We start from the raw sequence: 27,864 nt of genomic DNA, 5'->3' as shown, positions 1-27,864 counted from the left end.
CCAGTGGTTAGCACTGTGAACCACACAGCAAGAATACTGCCGGTCCTAGTTTGATAGGACCAGTGAGTGTTTCTGTGGGGAGTTTGTATGTCCTTCCCGTGTCCGCGTGGGTTTCCCCGGGCTCTCCGGTTTCCTCCCACCATCCAAAGACATTCAACATACTTAACAATCAAGCTTGTCTAATTCCTTACGTTCCCTTAGCTACAGCGGCAGGGGAGTTCTGAGATCCACCGAGCTCAGGCTCCCTTCTTGCTCTGCCAACGGGAGGAAGCCCCGGGCTCGAGGAGCCCTTGAGCTCGGGGCTCTCTCCCGGGACAGCATGCCAAATAAGCTTTGTAAATCATCAGCTAAGTGTGAACTCTTGAAATAATAGTTTTTCATTAGTCTAAGGGTAATAATGTTCATCCAGGTAGATGTCATCTGAAAATAAAGCCAGATGGGCTTTTCAGCAGCTTTTAAATAAGACTTAAGTGCTTTATTCTACAAGCGAAAAATAAATAAAATAGATTGAACATAAAACAATATGTGCTGTAATAATTGATCAACTCTTTAAATAGACAAAGCTTGAAGGAAGAAAAATGTAAACAATTGCAGCATACAATATTCAGTCACAAGATGGCACCAATTTAGTGATTTTATTTTTAAAAAATGTTTTATTACAATAATATACATTATTTTTATACTTTTGAAAACAATGTGCAATACTCACATTATTTTGTTGACTCTACAGTGTTTATCCTGCAGTAGAGCAGAGAGTTGAATCACTTGTGTGTCTCCTAGTTCACGATCACTCAGATTCAGTTCTGTCAGGAGTAATGGGTTTATACCCACAATTTTAGTCACAAACTGACAGACTTCATCAGCAGAAGGACTCAAAAACCTGAAGAGGAGAAAACGATTCAAGAGTTAATTAATTTCTTTAAAGTTCATGTAACAGAAGATATCATTTGAGTTACGTAAAATAATATATATTTTTTAATAGCAAAATAAAATTTAATAATTCACCAGCCTATAATTGTGTATTGCTTATTAACAGTATTTCTCTTAATAATCAATATGCATAATTTATTTATGAAATATTTCCTCATGTTTCACCTCAGTGTCTTCAGTGTACAGTGTGGATCCTGCAGTAAGTCAGTGAGCTCCTTCACTCCTGATTGTCCAGGATCATTTCCTCTGAGATCCAGCTCTATCAGGTGTGAAGGGTTTGATCTCATAGCTGAAGCCAGAGCTTTATAACCTTCTTCATTGATACTGCAGTCTAAAAGACTAGAATACAAAATGAAACAAATAAAGATACAAAGAATACCCTACTGTCATGGTCACCAGCTATGTTGCCCATCAGACACACAAGAGGGCACTCTGTACCTTTCCAGCCATTCACCCGGACTAAACATCCCATCACGCTTTGCACACATTTAGACTCTGATTGTGTTTTTTCCACTGATGTTGTTCTCTATGGCACTCTTCCACATATTAATAATAAACACTGCTCACTAGGGGTGACAATCTTTAGGGACTTTTTAATTTGATTCTGATTCTTAGCTTATTTTCCCTATTACTTATTTACTTTACATTTTAAGTTTCTATATGTCTTTGTATAATAATTGGACTCTGTATGACAGTATGGTCATCTTAAAAATAATTAATCTTTATTAAACAATTATTCAGAATGAACAAGATCCAAATGTAAAAAAAAATAAAATTTTAAAGCAATCATGAAAAACAAACATATTCCATAAAAAATCATTGTCATTTTCCAAAAAAAGGATAGCATCACATTTTTAATAATGATAAAAAACAATAATAATAATAAATAATGCAATTTCATATTTAGATTAAGAAACCTTACCCGAGTATCTTCAGCATGCACTGTGAGTTTCTCAGTAGACTGGAGATTTCTGTTACTCCTGAGTCTTCTAGTTTATTTCTACTCAGATTAAGCTCTGTCAGGTGTGAAGGGTTTGAGTTAAATGCTGAAATCAAAGCAGCACAGCCTTCTGCTGTGATACACATGCTGCTGAACCTGTAGAAGAGAGACATAAGCTATAAAACATAGCTGTAAACAATTTTGTGCATTTTTAAACATCCAATATAAAAATTACATTATATATTTTATTTACTACAGTAAGTAGTTTGCCTTTGTTTTACACACTGGCTGAATAAACACTTACTTCAGCTTTTCCAGTCTGCACTGTTGGTTTTGAAACAGAGTGTTGAAGCTCATCATTCCTGAGTCTCTGAGTTTAGTCCCACTCAAATTCAGCTTTGTCAGATTTGATGGGTTTGAATTAAAGGCTGCTGCCAGAACACGACAATCTTCCTCTGACATACTGCTGTTATTCAGACTGTGTTGAAAAAAAAAAACACAATTACAGTTAAAGTCAGATGTTACTCAGCATAACACACACCAACAGCAAATTCATTAAAAGGGTTATTAGAACTTACATCAGTGTGTTGAGTTTACAGTGTTTATCTTTCAGTACAGCAGCAAGTTTCTTCAATCCGGATGGTCCGAGATCCCGTTCAGTCAGATTCAGCTCTCTCAGGAGTAACAGGTTTCCACCCAGAACTTTATACAAATGTTCACAGGCTTCATCTGCATCATCACTCAAAAACCTGCAGAAGAGACGATGAAGCAGGATTCATCAAAGTCTTAAGTACTAAGAAAATAATGATAAAAAGCAAAGTCTAATGAATACAGTACATGTGTGAAATGCTTCATGTGTGCAGCAGACTACATTAGTGAAACAATATAATAATCAATAAATTGCCTGCACATCATTTATTTTGTATTAATTCACTCAGTCTCACCTCAGTGTCTTCAGTGTACAGTGTGGATCCTGCAGTAACTCAGTGAGCTCCTTCACTCCTGATTGTCCAGGATCATTTCCTCTGAGATCCAGCTCTATCAGGTGTGAAGGGTTTGATCTCAGAGCAGAAGCCAGAGCTTTATAACCTTCTTCACTGATACTGCAGTCTGAAAGACTATGGAAGTTGTCTTGTTACAATTAAAGTGACTAAAATTACAAAAAAAAAAAGCTGTCTGTCTGTCTGTCTGTCTATGTTTGTTCTTTCATTTTGCTTTAAGGGTTAGATCACCCCAAAATGAAAATGATGTTATTACAGTTTTTCTCAGTCACTTTGGTGAATTTCTTACAACACTATTTATATTTGCACAACAGTTAATGCATTTCTCAAAACAATTAGTACAAACTGTAAAACCTAGTTGATAACCTACAAAACCGTGTCATTTGCTCAAAATGGATAGCTCATTCCTTAAAAGCAAGTATTGCTGTCAATTAATGTGTCTGTGTCATCAAGATGAAAAGTCCTGACACCATTGTTTATGATCAAGATAGTCAAATGGCTGTCATGTTTTTATTATGACAGTTTACTCTAAGTTTTTTCCAATGCAAAGAAGTCAGATTTTGGTGGCACTTCCTGAAAATGCTCAAGACAGACCTATATACTATTTGCACAGCCATTTGAAAACTACAGTAAAGTTAGACATTACTGCATTTAGTAAGCTATCTGAGTACAAGACACTGAATATGTATGCTTCACATGTTTACTGCATTTGCCCTTTGCAATTTAAATTTATTCACAGCATTGTGCAAAAGATTAAATCCACCCTTATTTACAACAAACATAAACTTCCCTTGGGTAGCGCTAAGCACAACTGTAAGCAATATTGCAGTACATATCGGAACTGAACCTACAACATACACAGGTCTGTAAATCATTCATTAAGCTGTTCAATTTAGAAGACATTTTTAGGAAAAAGTTTTTTTTTTTTTAAATAAAATTTGCTTGACAGATTTTGACAACTAGTTTAACATTTTTGTATGTAATGACTCAAGTAATGAAATGAGGACTGTTAGTTTTATATGGAGTGACTATTCAGCATTTACAAGTTTAATTAATTTTGACTGACATGACATGAGCAAATGATAATGTTATAAACAGCACAGAGTTGTATGAAAGCAATTGATGCACGTCCAAAAGCATTTGCAATTTGTTGGAAGGAATGGGAAACTGCTACTATGATGTGCACAAATGACTAATTGTTTTGAGAAATGCATGAACTGTTGTTCAAATGTAAATAGTGTTGTGAGAAATGCACCAAAGCAACTGAGAAAAACTGTAATTACTCAGCGTCATATTGTTTTTAATTACCTGAGACATAATTCTATTTTCAAACCCCAAATTAAGATATTTTAGGTGAAATCTGACATCTCCCTTATTCTCCATAGACAGCAAGGTTCCCATCTCATTTAAAGTTTAGAAAAAAATAAAAATAAGAATTCTCAAAACAGACCTCATGCCAATGGTTCAATCACAGTATTATCAAGTTACAACAATACTTGAGTGCACATAAAAACTATGAATTTATTCAACAGTTCTCCTCTGTGTCAGTATAGGGCACTTGTTCATGATCACTGCACACTATAACCACTGAAGGCATACAGTCCATTTTGGGGATGTTTTTGTACCTTTCTGGACTTTGAATGAACTGGGAATTTGTCTATTGTGATAAAAAAAAAAAACAGTATATTAGCCCCAGATGTTAAAATAGTTGGTTCAACAATTAATGTTCAGAAAAGCGCAAACGATGATCAGATCAAAGATCATGTACTCAGGGATAAAACAATCTATTTAATTAATGTTGATAATAATTAATGTTGATTTTTACTCCAAAGTAAGATACAAATGCATCTATATTCGCTTGTTTCAGGCCATAAATAAAAGCAGGCATTTCTCTTTTCCAGTCTTACCTGAGTTTCTCCAGTGTGCAGTTTGTATTTTCTAATGCCCTTTGGAGTTTCTTCACTCCTGAATCCTGCAGATTATTGTTGCTCATGTCAAGTTTTTTCAGACTGGTGTCTGATCTCAGAACTGTAGCCAGAGCTGAACAGCTTTCCTTGGTTAGACCACAACCACGCAGCCTAAAATATTTGTCAGCAGAGGAAGAATTTACAAACACAATATACTTGCATGTCACTGGTCACTGGAAATTACACTTTTTATGAATATAATTTAAATGTGTTAATAAATTAAGAGTACTCACATGAGTGTGTTGATCTGACAGTGTCTATCCTGCAGTAGAGCAGAGAAATGATTCAGTCCTGTGTCTCCTAGTTCACGATCACTCAGATTCAGTTCTTTTAGGAGTAACGGGTTTTTACCCACAATTCCAGTCACAAACTGACAGCCTTCATTAGCAGCAGGACTTAAAAACCTGAAGAAGATGATCCATGGTTCAGTTAGGTCAATAAACTTGACAAACATCTGATTGGCAGCTATTAGCAGATAAGAGAGAATATAATGATGTCCAATGAGGGGTATTCAGAGGTACTGTCACTGCAAGTAAAGTTCTCTCAGCTGGTTGAGGACCAAGCTGCAATGTGTTTGGGAACTGGACAAATTTATTTTTCAGAAAAAAAAACTGAGGTAGTTTGCAAGCTCCGCAGTGGCAAAGCGGCAGGGGTGGATTAGATTCACCCTATGTATCTTAGGTCTCTGGATGGTGTGGGGCTGTCGTGGTTGACACAACTTTACAACATTGCATGGAGGTCGGGGACAGTACCTCTGGACTGGGCAACTGGGGTGGTGGTTCCCATTTTTAAGAAGGGGGACCGGAGGGTGTGCTCCAACTATAGAGGGATCACACTCCTCAGCCTCCCGGGGAAAGTCTATGCCAGGGTACTGGAGAGGGGGATCCGGCCGATGGTTGAACCTGGGATCCAGGAGGAACAATGCGGTTTTCGTCCGGGCCATGGTACACTGGACCAGCCCTTTACCCTCACCAGGGTGCTCAAGGGTTTATGGGAATATGCCCAACCAGTCCACATGTGTTTTGTGGACCTGGAAAAGGCATTCGATCGTGTCTTTCGCGGCATTCTGTGGAGGGTGGTCGGGGAGTATGGGGTCAGAGGCGATCTGTTGAGGGCCATACCATCCCTGTATGAACAGAGCAGGAGTCTGGTTCGCATTGTCGCATTGCCGGCAATAAGCCAGATTTGTTCCCAGTGCATGTTGGACACCGGCAGGGTTGCCCCTTGTCACCAATTCTGTTCATAATTTTTATGAAATTAAAATTCATAATTTCATGTGGCGCTTCGGGGACCACAAGATTTCACATTTACATTTACATTTAGTCATTTAGCAGACGCTTTTATCCAAAGCGACTTACAAATGAGGACAAGGAAGCAATTTACACAACTAAGAGCAACATTGAATAAGTACTAAAGGCAAGTTTCAGGTCTGTAAAGTCTAAGAAGGGAAGTGTTAGTAGTTTTTTTTTTTTTTTTTTTTTTTTTTTTTTAGTACAGTTAGTGTGATATTCAAAGAGGCAATTGCAGATTAGGAAGTGAAGTGGAGACTAAATAGTTGAGTTTTTAGTCGTTTCTTGAAAATAGCGAGTGACTCTGCTGTTCTGATGCAGTTAGGGAGTTCATTCCACCAACTGGGCAGATTGAGCGTGAGCGTTCGCGAAAGTGATTTTTTCCCTCTTTGGGATGGAACCACGAGGCGACGTTCATTCACAGAGCGCAAGTTTCTGGAGGGCACATAGATCTGCAGAAGTGAGTGCAGATAAGAAGGTGCTAGGCCAGAAGTCACTTTGTAGGCAAACATCAGAGTTTTGAATTTGATGCGAGCAGCAACTGGCAGCCAGTGCAAACGGATTAGCAGCGGAGTGACATGTGCTCGTTTAGGTTCATTGAAGACCACTCGTGCTGCTGCATTCTGGAGCAGTTGAAGAGGCTTGATAGAGCTAGCTGGACGCCCAGCTAGTAGAGAGTTGCAGTAATCCAGTTTGGAGAGAACAAGAGCTTGAACAAGGAGTTGAGCTGCATGTTCAGATAAGAAGGGTCGGATCTTTCTGATGTTATAGAGTGCAAATCTGCACGATCGAGCAGTTCTAGAAATGTGGTCCGAGAAGTTTAGTTGGTCATCAATCGTTACTCCAAGGCTTTTCACCATTTTGGATGCAGTAATGGTTGCCCCATCCATCTGGATTGAAAAGTTATGGTGTAGAGTCGGGTTGGCAGAAACTACAAGCATTTCCGTTTTTGCGAGGTTCAGCTGAAGATGATGATCTTTCATCCAGTGTGAAATATCCAACAGGCAGGCTGAGATACGAGCTGGAACAGAGGGATCATCAGGATGAAAAGAGAGGTATAGCTGGGTATCATCAGCATAGCAGTGGTAGGAGAATCCATGTCTCAGGATGACTGGTCCTAGAGATGATGTGTAGATGGAGAAGAGAAGTGGCCCAAGAACAGAGCCTTGAGGTACCCCAGTGTTTAGATGCTGTAGGTTGGACACCTCTCCCCTCCAAGACACCCTGAATGACCTGTCAGAGAGGTAAGATCTGAACCATTGTATAACAGTGCCCGCAACGCCCAGTGACTCAAGCGTAGATAGCAGGATCTGGTGGTTGACAGTGTCAAAAGCAGCTGACAAGTCCAGCAATTGGATTTCATCTCTATTATTCACAGACGATGTTGTTCTGTTGGCTTCATCGAACATGGACCTTCAGCATGCACTGGGGCGGTTTGCTGCCGAGTGTGATGCGGCTGGGACGAGAATCAGCACCTCCAAGTCCGAGGCCATGGTGCTCCACCGGAAAAAGGTGGTTTGCCATCTCCAGGTTGGAGGAAAGTCCTTACCCTAGGTGGAGGAGTTTTAGTATCTCTGGGTTTTGTTCACGAGTGAGGAAAGGATGGATCGTGAGATTGACAGGCGAATTGGTGCAACGGCAGCAGTAATGCAGTCAACGTTCCGGTCTGTTGTGGTAAAGAAGGAGCTGAGCCGAAAGGCAAAGCTCTCAATTTACCGGTCAATCTACGTTCCTACTCTCACCTATAGTCATGAGCTTTGGGTCATGACCGAAAGGACAAGATCTCAGATACAAGCGGCCGAAGGTTTCCTTCGCAGAGTGGCAGGGCGCACTCTTATAGATAGGGTGAGGAGCTTTGACACCCGGGAGGAGCTCGGAGTAGAGCCGCTGCTCCTCTACATTGAGAGAAGTCGGCTGAGGTGGCTCTGGCATCTGTTTCGGATGCCTCCTGGACGCCTACCTAGGGAGGTGTTCCAGGCATGTCCCACCGGAAGGAAGCATCAGGGAAGATCCAGGACATGCTGGAGGGACTATGTCTCCCGGCTGGCCTGGGAACGCCTCAGGATCCCCCCCGGAGGAGCTGGAGGAAGTGTCTGGGGAGAGGGAAGTCTGGGGTTCTCTTCTAAGACTACTGCCCCCGCGACCCGGCCCCGGAAAAGCGGCAGAAAATGAATGAATGAATGAATGAGAAAAAAAAACTTAAATGACTGAATTAGACATCTATTATCAGACACAAGTTACTGAGGGGTTTTAAATGTACTACATGTATTTAAGTTTAGGCTAAACATTCATTGGTTCCCACCTACTCTATCCTTTACGTGCGATTTATGAATCCTGTTACATATCTTGTTTTTATAATTTCTTTTTTTATAATGCCTTACCTCAGTGTCTTCAGTGTACAGTATGGATCCTGCAGTAACTCAGTGAGCTCCTTCACTCCTGATTGTCCAGGATCATTTCCTCTGAGATCCAGCTCTATCAAGTGTGAAGAGTTTGACCTCAGAGCTGAAGCCAGAGCTTTATAACCTTCTCCACTGATACTGCAGTCTGAAAGACTGAAAAAAAATCAAAACGTAACGTTTAACTTAACCACCCATTTTAAAAAAAGACCGTGACAATATTAATATCAAAACTGAATAATATAATGTTATTTGTGCTGAATTTAATAGCAAACACTGAATACATAAGCAAACAAGACACCTATAAAGTAATAAAATATTAGAACAAGATTTGTGCTGCTGGAAACATAAAACCATCATTTGGCATTGGCACGAGTTACCAAAGCTTTGGCTATAGCAGCCTGGCCATGTATATTGACCCAGTTGAGCTCCCAATTAACAGTTTTCGTGGACACAGGAAAGGTGCACATTTAATTCTGCAGTAAGTTGAGCAGCTGTGGTTTTATTTTATTTTTTGGATACAATCTGTTTGGGCACCCAGACATCCCTCCTTCTAGGCAGTATGCTGACATTGCTCTGGATACCGTGATTATAGATACAGAACAAAGACTTGCTGTCTTGGTCACAGATGCGCCAGTGAGACACACACAAACAATTTGTCTTCTTTTGAACTGTGATTCGTCTTCCATAATGTTGTGTGCATTGCAATATTTTAAGCAAAACCGCTATTACTCTGCTAATTAAACTTCACACTCTGCTCTGTGAAATGTACAAGCAGTAGGCCACCACCAGGCTGGTCAAATTTATCCATGAAACCTCAACTACTAAATTAGCCAGTGTTTCAGTTTCATCGTCTAACCCTTGTGTGTATGCATGCATATATGTATATGTATGTATGTGTGTGTGTGTGTGTGTGTGTGTGTGTATGTGTGTGTATGTATATGCGTGTGTGTGTGTGTGTGTGTGTGTGTGTGTGTATATATATTTATATTAATGTTTCCCAGAGATGGGTTGTGGCTTTTGCTGCATAAAAACGTGTTTGATAAGTTGGCAGTTCATTCCGCTGTGGCAACCCCGGATTAATAAAGGGACTAAGCCGACAATATATATATTAATGTTATATGTTAACGAGCAGTTAGACAAGTGTACCTAATAAAGTGGCTGGTGTGTGTGTATCTATGAATGTATGCTTGTATGCATAGATACACACACACCAGCTACTTTATTACGTACACTTGTCTAACTGCTCGTTAACGCAAATTTCTAATCAGCCAATCACATGGCAGCAACTCAATGCATTTAGGCATGTAGACCTGGTCAAGATGATCTGCTGCAAATCTGCAAACTGAGCATCAGAATGGAGAAGAAAGGGGATTTTGGCATGGTTGTTGGTGCCAGATGGGCTGATCTGAGTATTTCAGAAACTGCTGATCTAGTGCGATTTTCACGCACAACCAGAGAGTTGCTCCAAAAAAGAGCTAATATTCAGTGACCTGCAGTTTTGTGGGCGAAAATGCCTTGTTGAAGTCAGAGGAGAATTGCCAGACTGATTCGAGCTGATAGAACAATAGACAGACACACATTCACATCAGTTATGGCTAAGGTCACTTGTGTGTCAGTGCTTACCTCAGTATTTCCAATTTACACTTTATGTTCTTCAGTCCAGTGCAAAGCATCTTCACTCCTGAATCCTTTATATTATTATTATTATTCATATTCAGCACTTTCAGACTGGTTTCTGATCCAAGAACTGTAGCCAGAGCTGAACAGCTTCTGCCTGTTAAGTTACAATCATTCAATCTGCAAGACAATAAATAATGACAAAAATACATGTGTAAAACAAATGCAAAAATGTTCTAGGTTGAGATGTATATATATACACACACACATACACATACACATACACATACACATACATGTGCATGCGCCATTTTAGAATTCTAAACATAGGTTTCTATCAGGGTACACACACTGGCGCCGCAAGTCAGCGGCTGTCCGCAGCGCCTAGCCACAACTCAGGACACTGTTCATATTTCTGCCGCGCCACAGATTGCCATCTGAATTATTTCATTTTAAATATTATGCAAATGTGTGCATCTGGTGTGTGATACTTCCAACTGTCATGTGCGCGCTGTGTTGCGGTGCTGAGCAGTGCATCCTGTGTGTGACCTGCTTAAGAATGAACTGTTGATTTCTGTCACACAAATTTGTTAGGTGTGTACTTTGTGTACACTCACAATAACAAAAAAAAAAAGTGTGTGCTTTTGATAAATAAGGAAATTAAACAGTGTGCATGTTTGACATGGGATATATATTTAAAGAAAGCTTGAAGAGTCAGAATAAAACAGGAAATCTCCATGAATATTTACATTTACATGTAGTCATTTAGCAAAAAATTTTTTAATTGATTCTACACGTCTGTCCAAGACAGAAAGAGCTTGTCGGATGACCAGTGCAGAATGTTTATACTGCGGTAGCAAGGAACATTTCATCTAGACCTGCCCGGTTAAACGTTCTCATGCAGTGATGGGTGCCATTAAAATTCCAATCAAAGTTTACATTTGAATCTCATTACTGCCGTACTGGTCACCTCTACAATGTCCCATTTTGCCTCAGCATTAATAGATTCGACATCCTCAGGAAACTTCATATCTCCATGTAGCTCTCAATGTTCGTCTCTTCCAGTCGTGTTATCGAGAGTCTACTTGCTACATGTTGAAATCCCATCTGATTACGTGATGTTCCTTATTACCCAACTTCCACTACATCAGCCATGGGACTGTGCCATCAAACTGATGCCTGGAGCAAAACTTCCCAAGGGACGGATCTACCCCATCCATCTCGAAGCGCAAGGCAATGAAGGTATACATTGCAGAAATGTTACAACAAGGGTTCATTCAACCATCAAACTCACCGGCAGCTTCCAGCTTTTTCTTAGTTGGCAAGAAGAATGGAGGTCTACGCCCATGCATTGACTACCGAGCTCTTAATTCACAGATTGTCCCACAGCCTTATCCACTTCCCCTGGTTCTTGCAGCACTTGAAGAACTACAAGGAGCACATATCTTCTCAGAAGCGCCTACAACTTTTTTGAGAATATGTGCTGGAGATGAGTGGAAAAATGTATTTATGACCCCTGCTGAACACTATGAGTATTGGGTAATGCTGTATGGCCTGTCTATCTCACCAGCGGTATTCCAGACCTTCATGAACGAGGTCACATTACTTACCAGATGCACCAGGGGAAAGTCAAGGCGATCCATGAGCGAAAGGAACCTCATACTGTTAAAGAGCTCCAAAGTACCCTTGGCTTTGCTAACTTTAACAGGAAGTTTATAGTTATATAGTTCCATTACTGCTCCATTAACCTCCCTTCTTCGCTGCAAGCCCAAGACCCAAGCATGGGACGGTTCTGCCCATGAAGCCTTTGAGAAGCTCAAGGAAGCTTTTAGTGTGGCCTCTCTCCTACAACACCCTGATCCCAAACGTCCATTTACAGTTAAAGTAGACAGTTCCATCTCAGGAGTAGGGGCTGTACTCTCTCAGATGACCAGTGAGCCTCCACGCCTCCAGCCTTGCGCATTCTTCTAAAAAAAATTTGTCCCTGGCAGAGCAGAACTATGATATTGAAAATCAAGAACTGGAGGCCATCAAACTTGCTCTGGAAGAGTGTCGACATTGGTTGAAAGGAGTACTCCTTTACGTTCATTACTGGTCACAAGTATCTCCAATATCTCTGTGAAGCTACAAGACTTAAACTTTGACAGGCCAGGTGGGCCTTATTCTTCACCCGTTTCAAATACACCCAGGTTCAAAGAATGGTAAAGCGGATGCGCTGTCTAGATTCCATGCTCCTGATCACTCGCTTGAACCTGAACCTATTATCCCACCTGCCCTTATCGTGAGTGCCATCAGTTGGACACTGGATCGGGAGATATGAGAAGGCACCTTCCAGGAGCCTGCTCAGCTGAGCTGCCCAGAAAGTAAAATCTACGTAAAATCTTTCATGAGAGATAACCTTCTGGGCATGACTCACCAACTTCTGGGCTCTGGACACCCAGGCAGCAGGCAGACCCTCTCGTTCATCCATGCTCGATACTGGTGGCCCAGTATGACCCTGGATGTCATCAGGTACGTCTGATCTTGCTTAGTCTTTGCCATGTTGAAAACGCCTCGTCATTTACCCTTAGGAAACTACTTACACTACTCATTTCTCAAAGATCCTGGTCCCACATTGGTGTAGAGCTTAGGAGGTACGGACCTCCTAAGCTCTGAAGTTAATACTTGCATCTTTGTCACAGTGGATCGCTTCTATCAATCTCTTTCCTGGAGGTTGTGTGCCCTGCAGGGTTTAGCTCCAACTTGCCTCAACACACCTGCCTGGGTGTTTCAAGTATACCTAGTAAGACCTTGATTAGCTTGTTCGGGTGTGTTTGATTAGAGTTGGAGCTAAAATCTGCAGCACACTGGCCCTCCAGGAACAAGTTTGGTTACCCCTGCTATAAAGCATGCAAACTGGTTACTTTGAAACAGCAGAGTTGCTATTTCAACATGTGTTTCGTAACTATGTTATTCCTGAAGAGATTGTGTCCGACCGGTAGGCTTGCCACGATAGACGGTGTTGACGGTGATACCGGTGTTAAGACGCAACACTGGTGACATCACTTTTCTACCGTGACACCGTCCCCACATTTGTTTTTTTTAAGTATTCGTTTTTTTTTTTTATTAAACATTTATTTGAAATAAATGGAAAATATAATTATAAATAATTGACTTAAAACGAGAGCATGCTCTATAATTAAAATCTATTCACCTTATTCTAAGCTGTCGAGCGGGCACTGCCATTTGAATCTTTTTGTCTCGCGACTTCCGGTCACATTCACTTCCATTCATTTTTTGACGTTAACAACTGCTCGTTACGCTGCTTGATGTTGCAATTTAATATTTTCTTATTATATTATGCTACTTGGTCTGTGTAGTCATGCAAACATTTGTTTGTTGAGCAAGTAGTTTGGCCATTTTCTGCCGTTTATTATTCCTAGTCATTTCTCCCATAGGCGACTGAATCAGAAGTTCTAAGACAATCGCGAAAACAGGAGCACTTCCGCATTTTAGAATAAGGTCAATACAGTGCGTCATATTTCATTTACCACGTGAGGAGAAAAGATGAGTCGAATTAACATAAAGGGGATGGCGGACGATTTATTGTCAAAACGCAATGCAAAAGCGCCTTTTTGGCAATATTTTGGGTTCAAACCAAATGCAAAAGAGAACCTGAAGACGTTAATGAGGCAATCTGCAAACTTTGCCTGACAAAGGTGGCAGTATCTGGAAACATAACTAATTTATACACGCACCTTCATGTTTAACTATGGGTGGGTCGCGGATAGATCAATGGCCATAAATACACAACGCATACTCTCATTTTAAAAAAATCACGCGACCATCATCTCACAATGTTTAATAATAAATATCTTTTATTTTTATTAAAACGAGTGATTTAGCAATGCCGCGCCATTGACAATCCAACTGCAGAAAAACATCGTGGCAACGTGAGCACTTTTTCCGAAGTTCAGCTGTTCTTTTTTCCACTTAATTATGTGTTTAATGTCAAAAAAATCCATAATGAATAGGCCGACAAGAGTGCATCCTGTGTGTGCGCGCATCTTTTATAACTGAGGCCGCTCTCTTCAAAAACCGAAAGTTGCTTCTTCTGTCTGGCAATATTTCGGCTTTTAATATATAAAAAGTTTATTTAGATAAGCCAATATTAAAAATTGCAATAAAGTAACTGAGACGTGCGGCCACACATTGAATCTGAGGACTGATCTCTCTCTCTCTCTCTCTCTCTCAGACATCGAGCCGCAACACTAGTCAAGTTGCAAAACTTAGGCAGGTGCAGCTGACAGGTAGAATAGCTGAAGCCTTTACGAAATCTGTCAAAATGCACCCCTGAAATTAAAAGGCATAAATGTCTTTGAGCCAAAAAAACGTCTATTGGTAGGATATCTGTAAAAACGCAATTGGAGCCAAAGATATGAGTTGTGTAGCCTATAAATTATAGGCCTATTAATTCTAATAAAATGAAAACTAAAATTAACAATTCATTGCATTTTTCGTTTGATAAAAATATACGTAAACAAAAAAAATCAAAGGGTGGCTAATTTGTATTAATGTGTTTTAATATTAATGAAAATATGCTCAGCCTATTTAATTAACAGCTATATACACCGTCAATAGACAAGCCATTCAAAGCATATTATTTTACTGTGTACTGGGTTATAATGTATATTTTACAATAAAAACTAAACGTAGCATGTCTCGCTGTCATTTAAATCATGTAATTCATACCACACCAGAGCTGTGGACCTGTAGTGTTTATACTTACAGGGCGGTTGGTCAATAGTCTTAATGCGCACTGAACTCCAATCCGAGGGACTCTCGATAGTTACTTGATAGACAACATTAACTTGAGAGATTTAAAAAATTTAAGGTATTTTTTTAAAAGAAACAACGCGCAAATCTGCAACAAATAAAATAAAAATAAAACATCTTGCCAGTGCTGTGTGTATTCCGCCACTGACAGTGTGAGACGCCCTTATGCTGCGCCTGTAACTGCTGCTTGTAAGAGAGATCAAAGCTGTATCGATAAAACCAAAAAGCCATAACAATACTTATCGAAATATTTATACATTTACATGATGTTTTTGAGATTGTGTGATCTGTATAGGTTGTCTGATCTTTCCAGAAGCTGTAAACTGACACGTGTACGGTGATGTTTAGCTCTGACAAGGCGCTTTTATTTAGCCTGTAGTCTTTAGATTTTTTACATAATGTTCCAATTCTTAATTTTTTTATATAGTTAATATATAAAATGAGTGCTCGCTTGTTTAGTTGTGATCATTCTTCAATAGCCTATAGATTCGTTAATAATGTATTTTATAAACGGATTGTTCATAAGGACTAAGCCGTTAAGCTGAGCTCGGCTCAGTTGGTGTTTCTGTATGGAGTTTGCATGTTCTCCCTGCCTTCGCGTGGGTTTCCTCTGGGTGCTCTGGTTTCCCCCACAGTCCAAAGACATGCGCTACAGGTGAATTGGGTAAGCTAAATTGTCCATAGTGTATGAGTGTGTGAATGTTTCCCACATGGGTTGCGGCTGGAAGGGCATCCGCTGTGTAAAAAACTTGCTGGATAAGTTAGCGGTTCATTCCGCTGTGGCGACCCCGGGACTAAGCCGACAAGAAAATGAATGAATGAATGAGGCGTTTATGGTTGTTATTTGTATGGTTCCAACTTCCACAGTTTTTTCAGCCTGTAGCATTGTTGTGTTTTATTCATTGTGTTAATAAAAGTTATGTTTTGTTTAACAACAGGGATTTTTTTTTGTAGTTTCCTTTTCGTCCATTCAAACAATTGACACAGAATTGGCAACTCCCACAAAACTGAAAGTGAAAGTATTATACGCACGCATTTATAAGCTATTTAAAAGCAGAAAAAAAGATGAAATAAAGAAACGCCCACTCCCAAGGTGATACCGGTATTACCAGTGTTGTCACATGCCGATTAACCGGTGGGGAAATTTCCTCACCGTCACAACCCTACCGACCGGGGCCCTCCATTCACCTCTCATGTATGGAAGGCGTTTTTCCGATTGTGTGTCCTTGTAAATCTCTAATCAGGCTATCATTCCCAGACAAACGGCCAGACTGACCGAAAGATCTAGGAGATCGGCGGTACCTCAGGTCATACTGCCACCAGGACTAGGAAAGCTGGAGCCAATTCGTTTCAAGGGCCGAGTTTGTGCAAAACTCACTTCACCAAGACTCTATGAGACTAACACCGTTACAGTGCATACTTGGCTACCAACCACCCCTGTTCCCCTGAACAGGGGAACCATCTGAGTTTCTAGCTGTGGACTAAACAAACAAGAGTTTGGGACTTAGCTCACAGCTCCAGTGTGCAGAGAGAGGGAACAAGAGCTTTGCTGATTCCTGGCAGTCCAACACTCTCTACCCAGGACTTATGACTCCATCTCACTTGACCCAAGCTGAGTCTCGCTACATTGGTCCCATCAAAATACAGAGGCAAATTACTGACCTCACGTATCAGCTCCAACTTCCACCAATGTACAGAATTCACCCGACCTTCCACGTTTCCCTCCTGAAACCCTGTTCTTCTTCTTCAACAAAACCTCTTAAGCTGATGCAATACCTTCTACTCCTGACATTCTGGAACCTACCACTATCTACAAGGTCAAGGAGATACCTCATAGACTAGGAGGATTACAGTCCTGTGGAAAGATCCTGGGTGGCACCGCAGGTAGTCACCACAGTCACTCCAGTCACTTGAACCCACACACAGCTGTTCATTTTCCTCTGATTACTAATTGACTACACCTGTTCACAGACACACACACAGTATATAAAGCACTTACATTCCCTCAATCATCGACGGCCCTGATACTCACCTGGACCTGATACTCGCCAGCATTCTCACCTGACATGTCACCCATTGAACATATTTGAGATGGTCTGGAGCAGCTTAAATAACAGCATGTTCCAGCTCTGTCCAATAGACCAAGGTCCACATTCCATGGGCCACAATCAACAATCAGATCAACTCTATGCAAAAAAAATGTGTTGCACAGGGAACCCCCTTCGCCAACCCAATTGCATATATTGTATTATCTCAGCAAAGAAAATGTGTGGACTAACACAGATTTAGAGGAATGTGTGAACAATATTCGAGAGTTTAGCTGATAAAGAAATGGGGGCAAAAACAAAAATGTTGCATTTATATTTTGTTGAGTGTATATTGAGTACATTAGTAGAAAAATCAATAGCAAAATGTCTTCTGAACAATGACTTACAGAGCTCTTTTGCAGGTTTTGATGACTGCTGATAGTCTGATGAGACACTCGTCTGATTTCTTGAATTTCTGAAGCTCAAACTCCTCCATCTCTTCCTCTGATGTCAACAACACAAAGGCCAGAGCAGACCACTGGGCAGGTGAAAGATCAGCAGATGAGAGACTTCCTTTGCTAAGGTGAGTCTGAATCTCTTTCACCAGAGTTTGGTCGTTCAGTTCATTCAGACAGTAGAACAGATTGATGGATCTCTCTGGAGAAAGATTCACTTCAAACTTCTGCTTGATGTACTGAACTATTTTCTCTTTACTCTCGTCATTGTCTTCTCGCTGTGTCAACAGACCTCGTAAGAGTCGTTGATTGGACTGGAGAGACAGACCAAGAAGGAAGCGAAGGAAAAGGTCCAGGTGTCCATTTTTACTCTCAAGTGCCTTGTCCACTGCAGTCTTTAGCAAATCAATCATGGACTCATTTTTGTTCTCCTGTTCTGTAGAGTCTTGACCAAACACACTTTTCTTGTTGATGTCTAGAATCAGATGTGCATAAAGGGCTGCAATAAACTCTTGAACACTCAAGTGAACAAAGCAGTACATGGTACCAACTATTATCCCCGTTTCCTCCTTAAAGATCTGGGTACACATGCCTGAGTAAACTGAGGCCTTATAGACGTCAATACCACAGGCTTCCAGGTCTGTGTCATAGAAGATCAGATTGCTGTTTTGCAGCTGACAAAATGCCAGTTTCCCTAGTGACAGGATGGCGTCTTTATCCCAGGAAACATCTGGTTTGTCTTCTCCATCATATTTTTTCCTGCTTTGCTGGATCTGAAAGCGGAGAAAGTGTGTGTACATTTGTGTCAGAGTCTTGGGGGTGTCTTCAGTGTTTGATTCCTGCAGTGTTTTGGAGACGTCATCAGCCTGATTGTTTTTCACATCATTATTTCTCTTCTCCTGAAAAATGTTCTGGAGAACAGTGGCTGAAATCCAGCAGAAGACTGGGATGTGGCACATGATGAAGAGACTCTTTGATCGTTTAACATGATCAATGATTTCTTTGGCCTGATTCTCATCTGTGAATCTTTTTCTGAAGTACTCCTCCTTTTGTGCATCATTGAATCCTCGTATCTCTGTCACTCTGTCGATACAGTCAGGAGGAATCTTACTGGCAGCTGCTGGTCTGCTGGTGATCCAGATGAGAGCAGAAGGAAGCAGATTTCCATTGATGAGGTTCGTCAGGAGAACATCCAGAGAGGCTGGTGACCAAACATCACGACATGTCTCATTACCAGCAAAGTTCAGAGGAAGACGAAATTCATCCAATCCATCAAGGATGAACAAGACTTTGAATCGATTCCTTCTTGTAAGGTTCAGTCTTTTTGTCTCTGGAAAAAACTGAGTTATAAGCTCCATCAAACTGAGTTTTTCTTTCTCCTTTAAGTTCAGCTCTCTAAATGGAAGAGGAAATATGAAGCTGATCTCTTGATTTTCTTTTCCTTCAGCCCAATCCAGAACAAACTTTTGCACAGAGACTGATTTCCCGATGCCAGCAACTCCTTTTGTCAGTACAGTTCTGATCTGCTTGTCTTGTTCAGACGCTTTAAACAAACGTCTGCATTCAACCTGTATCTCTTGAGCTTCATGACGTCTGGAAGCAACTTCAATCTGTCTGACCTCATGTTCAGTATTGACCTGTTCACTGCCACCCTGAGTGATATAGAGATCTGTGTAGATGTTCTTCAGGAGTGTGGAGTCTCCTTGCTGTGCAATTCCTTCAAACACACACTGATACTTCTTCTGTAGACCACATTTCAGTTGATGGATGAAGATCAGCTCATCTACACACAGAGGAATATACCTTTCATTTTCATCGTAAGTTTTAATATTTTATAATTGACATTACGACAGTCAGTCTCTCACCTTCTAGAGTATCTGCTGCTTCACCTTGCTTCATTTCTCTCAGGAAGTGGAGTGTAAGATCAAGTGTTGCTTCTCTGATGCTGCATCTTTTTTCATTAAAGTCTTTTACAAGATATTTTGTGTTTTCTTTTTGTAAGATTTTCTTAAAATTTTCCAACTCTTTCTTCAGGAAATTGAACATTTTGCTTTCAAGCCCCTACAAGCAAATTAAAAACACAGAACAATTAAAGAGGCAGTTCAACCAACACTGAACATTCTGTCATCATTTACTCACTCTCTGTTCATTTCTAACCAGTTTGAGTTTTTTACTTCTGTTGAAAACAAAAAAAAAAAAGATTTTCTGAAGAAAGCTGGAAACCGATGATGAACCAATGAAAGTTGATGATTACTGGTTTCCAGCTTTCTTCTATTGATCTTTTGTTGTGTTCAACAACAGTAAGATACTTGTGTTGAAAATAAGAAAAGATTTGGAGCCTTTGAGGGAGAGTAAACAGTGAGTGCGTTTTCATTTGTGTGTGAAGGTGATCTCTTTAAGCCACACTGCACATCCATATTGATTCAGAACAATATATTCAATAATTAAAAACTCAGTTTAAAATGTTTATTTGCTGTTAATTTTAACCAACAATTGGAATAATGTGCTAATATATAGAATATGGTCTAACTCTTTGTATTATTGGACCCAAATAGAAATGTTATTGACAATAAGCAACTTTGCAAATCCAATAAATCTGCTAATCCTAATCTAACATTGCTAGTACTCTAATATTCTAATGAGAGTTAGCTGACAAGCTGAATAAGTTTAAGACTGAAGACAGAATATGATTTTGTACTGCACTGTCTTTTGAATTTAGAAAAGAGCAGTGCACTGTGCCTTTATATTGCTAGGCAACCACTATATCATACATAGTCGACTCTTTTCCAACTGCAGGTGCACTGTTACATGTCAGGTGTGTCTGTGTTGTGTCATGTCCTAGATCTTGTCATCATGTGTTTATGTCATGTGTTTCCTCATGTGCAGTGCTTTTTGTTCCTCATCCGGTATTGAATTGTCACTCCTCCATGTTATAGTTTTCCATTTGTAAGTATAATTTTGTACATACAAGTTTTTGTGACAACACCAAGTCTCGTACATCTGTGATAGAGTCATTGTGACATACACAGAGCGCAGTGTCAAAAATGCGAGGACTAGCAGATGAAAAATTACATGATTGCATAAAGCATAAGCTCGCTGCCTTACAGTGTCTAATGTGGACTATTAAAATGTTCAAAAGTGTTTCCAAATAATTTTATAATATCATTCATACTTTAGTTGTAATTATAATTTAGTTCTGAACAATTTAATTAGTAAACGAACTACTGTGTTTATTATAAATATTAATTATATGTTGTTTTTATCATAAATACAAGCACATATGTATATTTCTTACCTGGAAGATGCACTGGAGGTTTTTGAAATTATTGCAGCTCCATTGAGGATGGAATTCAGATTCTAATGTCTTATATTGAAACCTGTGAGCAAAAAAATAAAATACTGATTTGCAGTCTTATATTATGTAATCACAGAAGATTATGCAACAGAGAATGTGTGACCAAACTGTAGAAATGTATAAAATACCTTTCATTTGGTGAGGTTTTTGTCTCATTGAAGTTCGGCATGTAAGTCTTTGACTGGTCACTCTTCACAGACACAGAGCTGGACACATGTGAACCTGATCTTAAACTAAAGACACAAAGAACAGAGGAAAACAGACATTTTACTAGGATCTTCAGCCTAATTTGACATCAGTAAGTTTGATAACAGTAATTATATGCAAGTAATTAAAGTATTTTCCCTCCCTCTGGACTAATACTCTTTAGTTCTATACCTACATTACCTTAGTTTAGCTAAAAACTCTTATTCAGGCAGATTTAAGCCCCTTTTAATCTTGAACAAAATAAAATAATTATAATACATTTTGTTTTGTAAAGTATTGATATGACACTGTTTAAAGGTTTTGTTCTTTAACATGAACATTCTGGTTTTGAATTCAAGACTTTAGTTTAAGATGGTTCTGTGAACAGCCAGTCTCACCTGTGTTTCTCTGAGAGACTCATCTTAAATGCAGTCTTTTCCCTTACTTATATGACATTCTGAACATTATCAGCTCAAGTTCAACAATCTTTGTGTAGCCGGAGACAATCAGATGATGATCATGAACTGATCATGATAACGTGTCTCTGAAATGAAAATCAAAACAAACACAATTATTTTAGTAAGCATGTAAATCCTAATTACAGTCTAATATGCAGACATAAAGATGTGCTTATTTAAAACATTAAAGAAAAGTTATGTTATTAATACACGCTGTTTCTTCAACAGCGACATTTAACATTAAAACAGACCTAATAATCATCATAATCAGCGCATCAACGACTCAAGAACTAGCTCACCCAATGTCTAATGACGAACTTTCGCCTGCGCTCGATCACAACAACACAGTTATCACATCATCACAACACGATCACAACATCATTTTCACAAACACGATCATTATCACATGATCATAACAATTTAAACAGTTAGAAAACGTTTCTTTAGGCAGCTTAAACACTGTTCAGTCGCAGTTGGTAATGAACACCGTTAAAAAGGAAAAATGTGGCAGTATTACACTGCTTATTAGAGGTCGAAAAATACTTTGCTAAACAATGAAAAGAAAACGTAATTGCGATTTGATACTACTTTATTAACAGCACCAATCAAAAGGAGTGATTAGGCCACACTATACTTTCGCTTTCACTTGTTACAAACAAACATCTTTAGAAGAAAACAATGAAATAAATAAATATGTCATATTTAGCATGACTGGTTTAGCATTCATCGCGTCAAACGGTTTGTCTTTTTTTAAGTTTTTTTTTAAGTTAGTCATGTATTTTCTTTTACTATAACGGTACTGCGGCGTTTAAACGACACATTTATATAAAATGCCTCGCTATAAATCAATTGCTAATTACGTCATGCTCACAATTCATTGTGTTTATTTCAAATGCTTCCACAATAACTGTAAACTAAATGAATTGAGGTTATTCTATGTAGGCTAATTACACTTTTTGATAATCAAGATATTAAACATCATTCGCCATGTGCGTGCTCACATGGCCGCCTAAAGATTCGAGTGGTCTGATTTCCAACATGCTTTCGATTTGGCATCATCTATTAAACGATATCCTAATATAGGAGAAAAACATCATCGTTGTGAACTGAAATACATTCCTGAAAAAAACTCCCATAAAACTGTATTTGGTTTTGAAATAAAATAAATAAAAATACTTACAACAGTACGAAGGTCTGAAACAACAGCGGTGTAGAACAGTTTTTTCCGTTAGGTATCCTGTCACCTGATCAGATCCATCATATAAGGTTTAGCGCAATCTTTTTATGGCAGATTTGTTTATGATTAAGCTGATCGATGACTTTCTTATTTCATATCGTAATAAAACTCAATGAATGTGTACCCAGAGCCGTCGCGTCCATAGAACCCCCTTCCCTCCGATTTTTGCGATTGCGAACCAGTCACTTTCGTTTTCACTTTAAGGCGACGTGATCGTCCTTTAAGGTGTGTACCTTATATTTAGATTTTTATTATTTTAATGAAGCACTGTTTTGCTAGCAATTTATAATATGCAATCATGCAGTCATTTTCAAGACCGTTCTATTGTTTGCCTACAATACTTTCGTTTTCGCTTAGACTCATACAAACAGTTCATTAAGGCACTATATTAGTGTAAAGCCCAAGTACTTCGTGAAACTAAAAACTACTAAAAACTAAAAGCTTGTTTATGTTTATATATATATATATATATATATATATATATATATATATATATATATATATATATATATATATATATATATATAAACAAACATTTATTTTCAATTTTTTCCAAAATGTCTTAAAAGGACCGGTTGAAAAATCTAGTTTTGATAACTGCATATTTATGTTTTACCGTTGGATGGCAGAAGAGTGATTCATATAAAAGTATTTGTTTTGAACTAAAAAAAAAAAAAAAAAAAAAAAGAAAGACTACCTTATAAGTATTTGTACCGACCTCATAGAAAGCCAAGCATCCAAGCTGCAAACATATGGAATTCAGAAGGGATCACAAGCTCAATTTTCTATGAATTGTCTATTCAAATGGCAAAAAAGTGCGGGAAATAAAAATAATACCAAGAGGAAAGTGGGCAACAACCACAATTTGTCTTTGTAAACGCATCAAGTTTAGTAAAAAAATAAAATAAAATCAATGACTGCTTAATTTTCGACACTATCACAAATGCATCCACTAATGTCAATATTTGAGTTGGTAGAAAGTCATTTTATATGTTTTCATGCAGTCTTGAATGGCTTGAAGAGAAAGATACATGTGGTTTGTAGCCTTTTGGGGTCCCATACCAAAATAATATAGTCCACACTTTCTAAAACCATCACAGAAAAATATTTTATATATTATAATTTGTGATAAATACATAGGCTATATTCATAAATTATATTCTATATTCAAAAAACTATTTATTTAAAATGATCCGAATCAACACAATTCTTGATTCTCTTTAGACAACTTAATTGTTTAATTATTAATCCACTTAAATTTGCAAAAACAGTTAAGGTTTACTTGATTGATTTGTGCTGGGACAACATGAAGGACTTGTGTGGAACCCAGCATTTTTACAGTATACCAATCTCCTCACCACATTGTAAAAAAATTAAACAATTAAAAAAAATGTCCTTGTCCTTTACTTGTTTTATGTTGGTTCTTTAATGCTTTTGTGATTGTATTGGCCAAACATTGATCAACTTTTCTGTGGATCCATTGTTTAAAAGAAACAAAAATATACAAGCATTCACTTACAAGCAGACTGAGTTAGCATGAAAAAAAATACAATATGGTAAAAACAGCTTAGACAAATCTGAAGAACGAATTAACAATAATTGTCACACTAAATTGTTAAGGTTCAAACACATATCAAATGAAAATTATGAACAAACAAGCACACATTTATAATTAATTTAAATTTACTTTAATTGCAAATGCCAACAAATTTTGTGTTCAACATTTTTTATTTGGGCCTCAGAACACAACCCGTCACATAATCCATTCTGACCAACAGGACAATAAAATGGATTTGGCCAAAAGTAGTTTATTAGGAGTTTACTTCACAAGCTACAACTGGCTTTACAAGGGGAAAACAAATCAATTTGCTGTTGATCAAAATGTATTATGCAACACCTCTTTCTTACGCAAGACAAACCCTAATAAAAGTTCACATTGCTTTTTTTTTTTACTGGTGTCATTTTTGATTATCCAGCCATTACAGACACTTCCCACACAAATAAGCAATTATAGACCATTTTAATGTAGTCATGTCATTGGCCCATGAACATTTCCTGCTTGTTATCAAACTACTTCATGTAACAAGGCAATTCAGTCATAACTTAATATCAAAACAGCTAATATAACATTTTTATCAATATGTGACTCTTTTTGGATTCTCAGAAGCTGTAAGAATTAAAAATGTAAAACAGGAAACACATCGGGACCATTGTTTTTGTTTACATCCCTCAAAATGGTCTCTTTTGTATGAATTTTCAGGCACTTCAGCAAGTAATGCCCAAAAACATTTTCATCACACGCATTTAGGGCGATGCGGTGGCGCAGCGAGTATCAAGATTGCCTCACAGCAAGAAGGTCGCTGGTTCAAGCCTCGGCTGGGTCAGCTGGCATTTCTGTGTGGAGTTTGCAAGGTTCTCCCCATGTCTGGTCAGTTTCCGCCAGGTGCTCCGGTTTCCCCCACAAGTCCAAAGACATGCGCTATAGGTGAATTGGGTAAACTAAATTATCCATAGTGTGCGTGTGTGTGTGTGATTGAATGTGTATGGATGTTTCCCAGTGATGGGTTGCAGCTGAAAGAGCATTCGCTGCGTAAAACATATGCTGGATAAGTTGGCGGTTCATTCCGCTGTGGCGACCCCAAATTAAATAAGGTAATAAGCCGAAATGAAAATGAATGAATGAATGATCGCATTTAGGCTGCATTTCCATTTTTGTAAATGTATAAGTTTCGCTATGCCGTCTCTTGGGGTACAAAACACAAACCTTTGAAAACTGTCCAAAACACCTCCCCAGCAGGGTCTTCTGAAATATTGTGTATCATTTGTTGATAATTTATGCCCTTCTCATACATCCATTATCCTTTTGCTAGACGACAAAAACAGCTATCAGCAAGATAAATATATTTATATATTATATATATATATATATATATACACACACACACACACACACACACACACACACACACACACACACACACACACGTTACTGGGCCCTATAAATGTCCAACTTATATTTAACTGAAACGTAAAAAAATGGTGAAAATTGCTCATTTTATAAAACATTTCATTTTTTAAGAATCCTTATGTATTTATTAATTTGACTTGTTTATTGGTGCATATATAGGCTATAATTGAACTCATACAATAGGCCTACCTTGGACAGCTGCAAGCCGTCTGGCTTGACTGACCTGCAGTTATTTTCACGTTGTTCAAAGAGTCAAGAGGGGTCTGGATGCTACGGAACCCCGAAGGGACGTAGTGGAGGAGAAAAAAAATTGGCTGGGTGAAAAAAAAAATAATAATGGGTGAAAGAGTGGGACGAGTGGGAGGAAAATATATATTTCTAAGGTTTTGCGTTCCCTCGCAAAGTTTTGCATTATCTTGAAAGTGAATACTAAGAAACTAAGAAAGTGGGATAGAATGGTAAAATATGGGAGAACTTAGGCAAAAACGGGAGGGTTTACGTGAGTGAAGTGAACAGGAAGTGTTTGTGGAGAAACAGTTTTGTGAGAGAACGCAAAACATCTTTGCGAGGGAACGCAAAACTTTGCGAGAGAACGCAAAACTTTGCGAGAGAACGCAAAAACTTAGAAATATTTATTTTCCTCCCACCCACTTTTTTCTTTCACCCATTTTTTTATTTTTTTTCACCCAGCCAATTTTTTTCTCCTCCACTACGTCCCTTCCGGGATTCCGTAAAATGCAGACCTGGTGCAGTGCAATCTAAGTTGCATCCAATGCTTTTAATGCGCTCACCTAACCCCACCCCTAACCCTACACGTTACCATGATGTCACTCGCTCCATTGAGTGCAATGCATTGTGTCTGACATTGCATTGCTGAGTGATGCAATCTCTGCTTGCACCATAAAGGCTGCATCCAGATACGATCGAGTTTCATGGATATAGGATGCGTTGCGGACATCGATGATGTTAAGCGTGTCTTTATTTGATGCGCAGCAGGAAAATTAAAATCTTTCAGCAGTGCATGTATTGCTTTTGGGAAAGTTCTCTTCCGGATTAGAGCGAGTTATTGTGCTACCAAATGCAACGCTGCGTGCAATAAACATTCAGTCAGGCGATGTTACCCAGCAAATAGAGTGGAGGAACTATATGACGTCAATTTGTATGCAAAATCCTGGAAGCGAGTTAGCATTTTAGCAGTTCCGGTTCCCTTGTCCCAAAGTCAATGGGTTTTTTCAATGGGGTTTCAGTAAAATCGCTTAAATAAGGTTCGTGGCAAACAAAAACTCAAAATACTTTCACGTTTTGTTCTACGACATAAAACACATCAGTTACAGCACACTCTTGAATTTTTAAAATCGGTTATGCTTCTTTAAAAAGACGGTTGCTACCAAGTTGCTAAATGGGACTACAGGTGGTGTCGGGGACATTATACGTCATCGAGCTGAACTCGTCTGATCTGCTTGCGTTGGGCATTTGGATTTGTTTGTGATTTTTGGTATTTTCATGAATAGTATAATATAGTTTGTAGTATTATTCTAATTGGGAATTCAGATTGTGTGTAGATAATTCCTTCACTTGTAAAGGCTGTCGAGACAGATTCATTTGTTAATTATTTATTTTAATAAACAATATTATGAAGATACTGCTCACCAGTGCAGCCTGTCTCTCTCCTGCTCTCAGTAATGCAAACGTATGAATGAATGTGTAAAGATAGCTGGTTCTCACTCACAATAACCATGGACTACACTTCTGCCTTTGATGGACTACATATTCATACATGCACTCTGGTCACACTCACACATGCTTCCTCTAGACTGATTACTCGCACCACCTGAGAATTGTCAGAGACTGATTGTACACACTATTTAAGCTCAAACTCACCCATTCAGTTTGCAGAGTCTTTTTTACTGTAAGTAGCACTACAACAAGTTTCCTAGTCTTGTTATCCTGTGTACCGACCTTAGCCTTGTTAGCATCCTTGTCTTTGTCTGCCGCCTGCCTTTTGACTTTTCGCCTGTTACTGATTACGATTCTGGACTGCCTTCACATATTCACAGAATTCTGGTATCCTCAATGCAATGCAAAAATTACACTTAGCAGGTACGCAACAATTTTTAATTTCCTGACTCCCGCTTTTATAGGCACCAGATATTAACAGGTGGAGTTTAGTGGGATTTGTCACTTGTCAATCATTCTCCAGTCCTCCATTGGCCGCAC

General features: G+C 38.9%; 2 protein-coding genes across 2 annotated transcripts in view; one reads left to right on the top strand and one right to left on the bottom strand.

Moving 5' to 3' along the window:
* The window catches only part of LOC147838407 (uncharacterized), a 44,047-nt gene extending 21,009 nt beyond the window's left edge, over nt 1–23,038 (bottom strand). The window contains exons 1-15 of the mRNA XM_087303309.1: nt 22,623–23,038; nt 21,383–21,528; nt 20,927–21,031; nt 20,739–20,820; nt 19,309–19,504; nt 17,396–19,226; nt 10,153–10,326; nt 8,509–8,682; nt 5,072–5,242; nt 2,815–2,988; nt 2,449–2,619; nt 2,175–2,348; nt 1,853–2,026; nt 1,096–1,269; nt 710–880 (exon numbers count right to left, since the gene is read on the bottom strand). Of these exons, the coding sequence (XP_087159435.1) occupies nt 710–880; nt 1,096–1,269; nt 1,853–2,026; nt 2,175–2,348; nt 2,449–2,619; nt 2,815–2,988; nt 5,072–5,242; nt 8,509–8,682; nt 10,153–10,326; nt 17,396–19,226; nt 19,309–19,504; nt 20,739–20,820; nt 20,927–21,031; nt 21,383–21,405 (3,794 nt within the window). The 5' untranslated portion in view covers nt 21,406–21,528; nt 22,623–23,038. The remainder of the gene's footprint in view (nt 1–709; nt 881–1,095; nt 1,270–1,852; nt 2,027–2,174; nt 2,349–2,448; nt 2,620–2,814; nt 2,989–5,071; nt 5,243–8,508; nt 8,683–10,152; nt 10,327–17,395; nt 19,227–19,308; nt 19,505–20,738; nt 20,821–20,926; nt 21,032–21,382; nt 21,529–22,622) is intronic.
* Nucleotides 1–27,864, top strand: part of LOC147838394 (uncharacterized) — a 900,722-nt gene that overhangs the window by 370,055 nt on the left and 502,803 nt on the right. The gene's annotated exons all lie outside the window — the stretch shown is intronic.

Source organism: Danio rerio, chromosome 22 (genome assembly GCF_052040795.2).
Source record: "Danio rerio strain M-AB ecotype USA chromosome 22, GRCz13ab, whole genome shotgun sequence".
Classification (NCBI taxonomy): domain Eukaryota; kingdom Metazoa; phylum Chordata; class Actinopteri; order Cypriniformes; family Danionidae; genus Danio; species Danio rerio.
The sequence above is the reverse complement of the archived record's forward strand: the minus strand, read 5'-3'. Positions and strand labels throughout refer to the sequence as shown.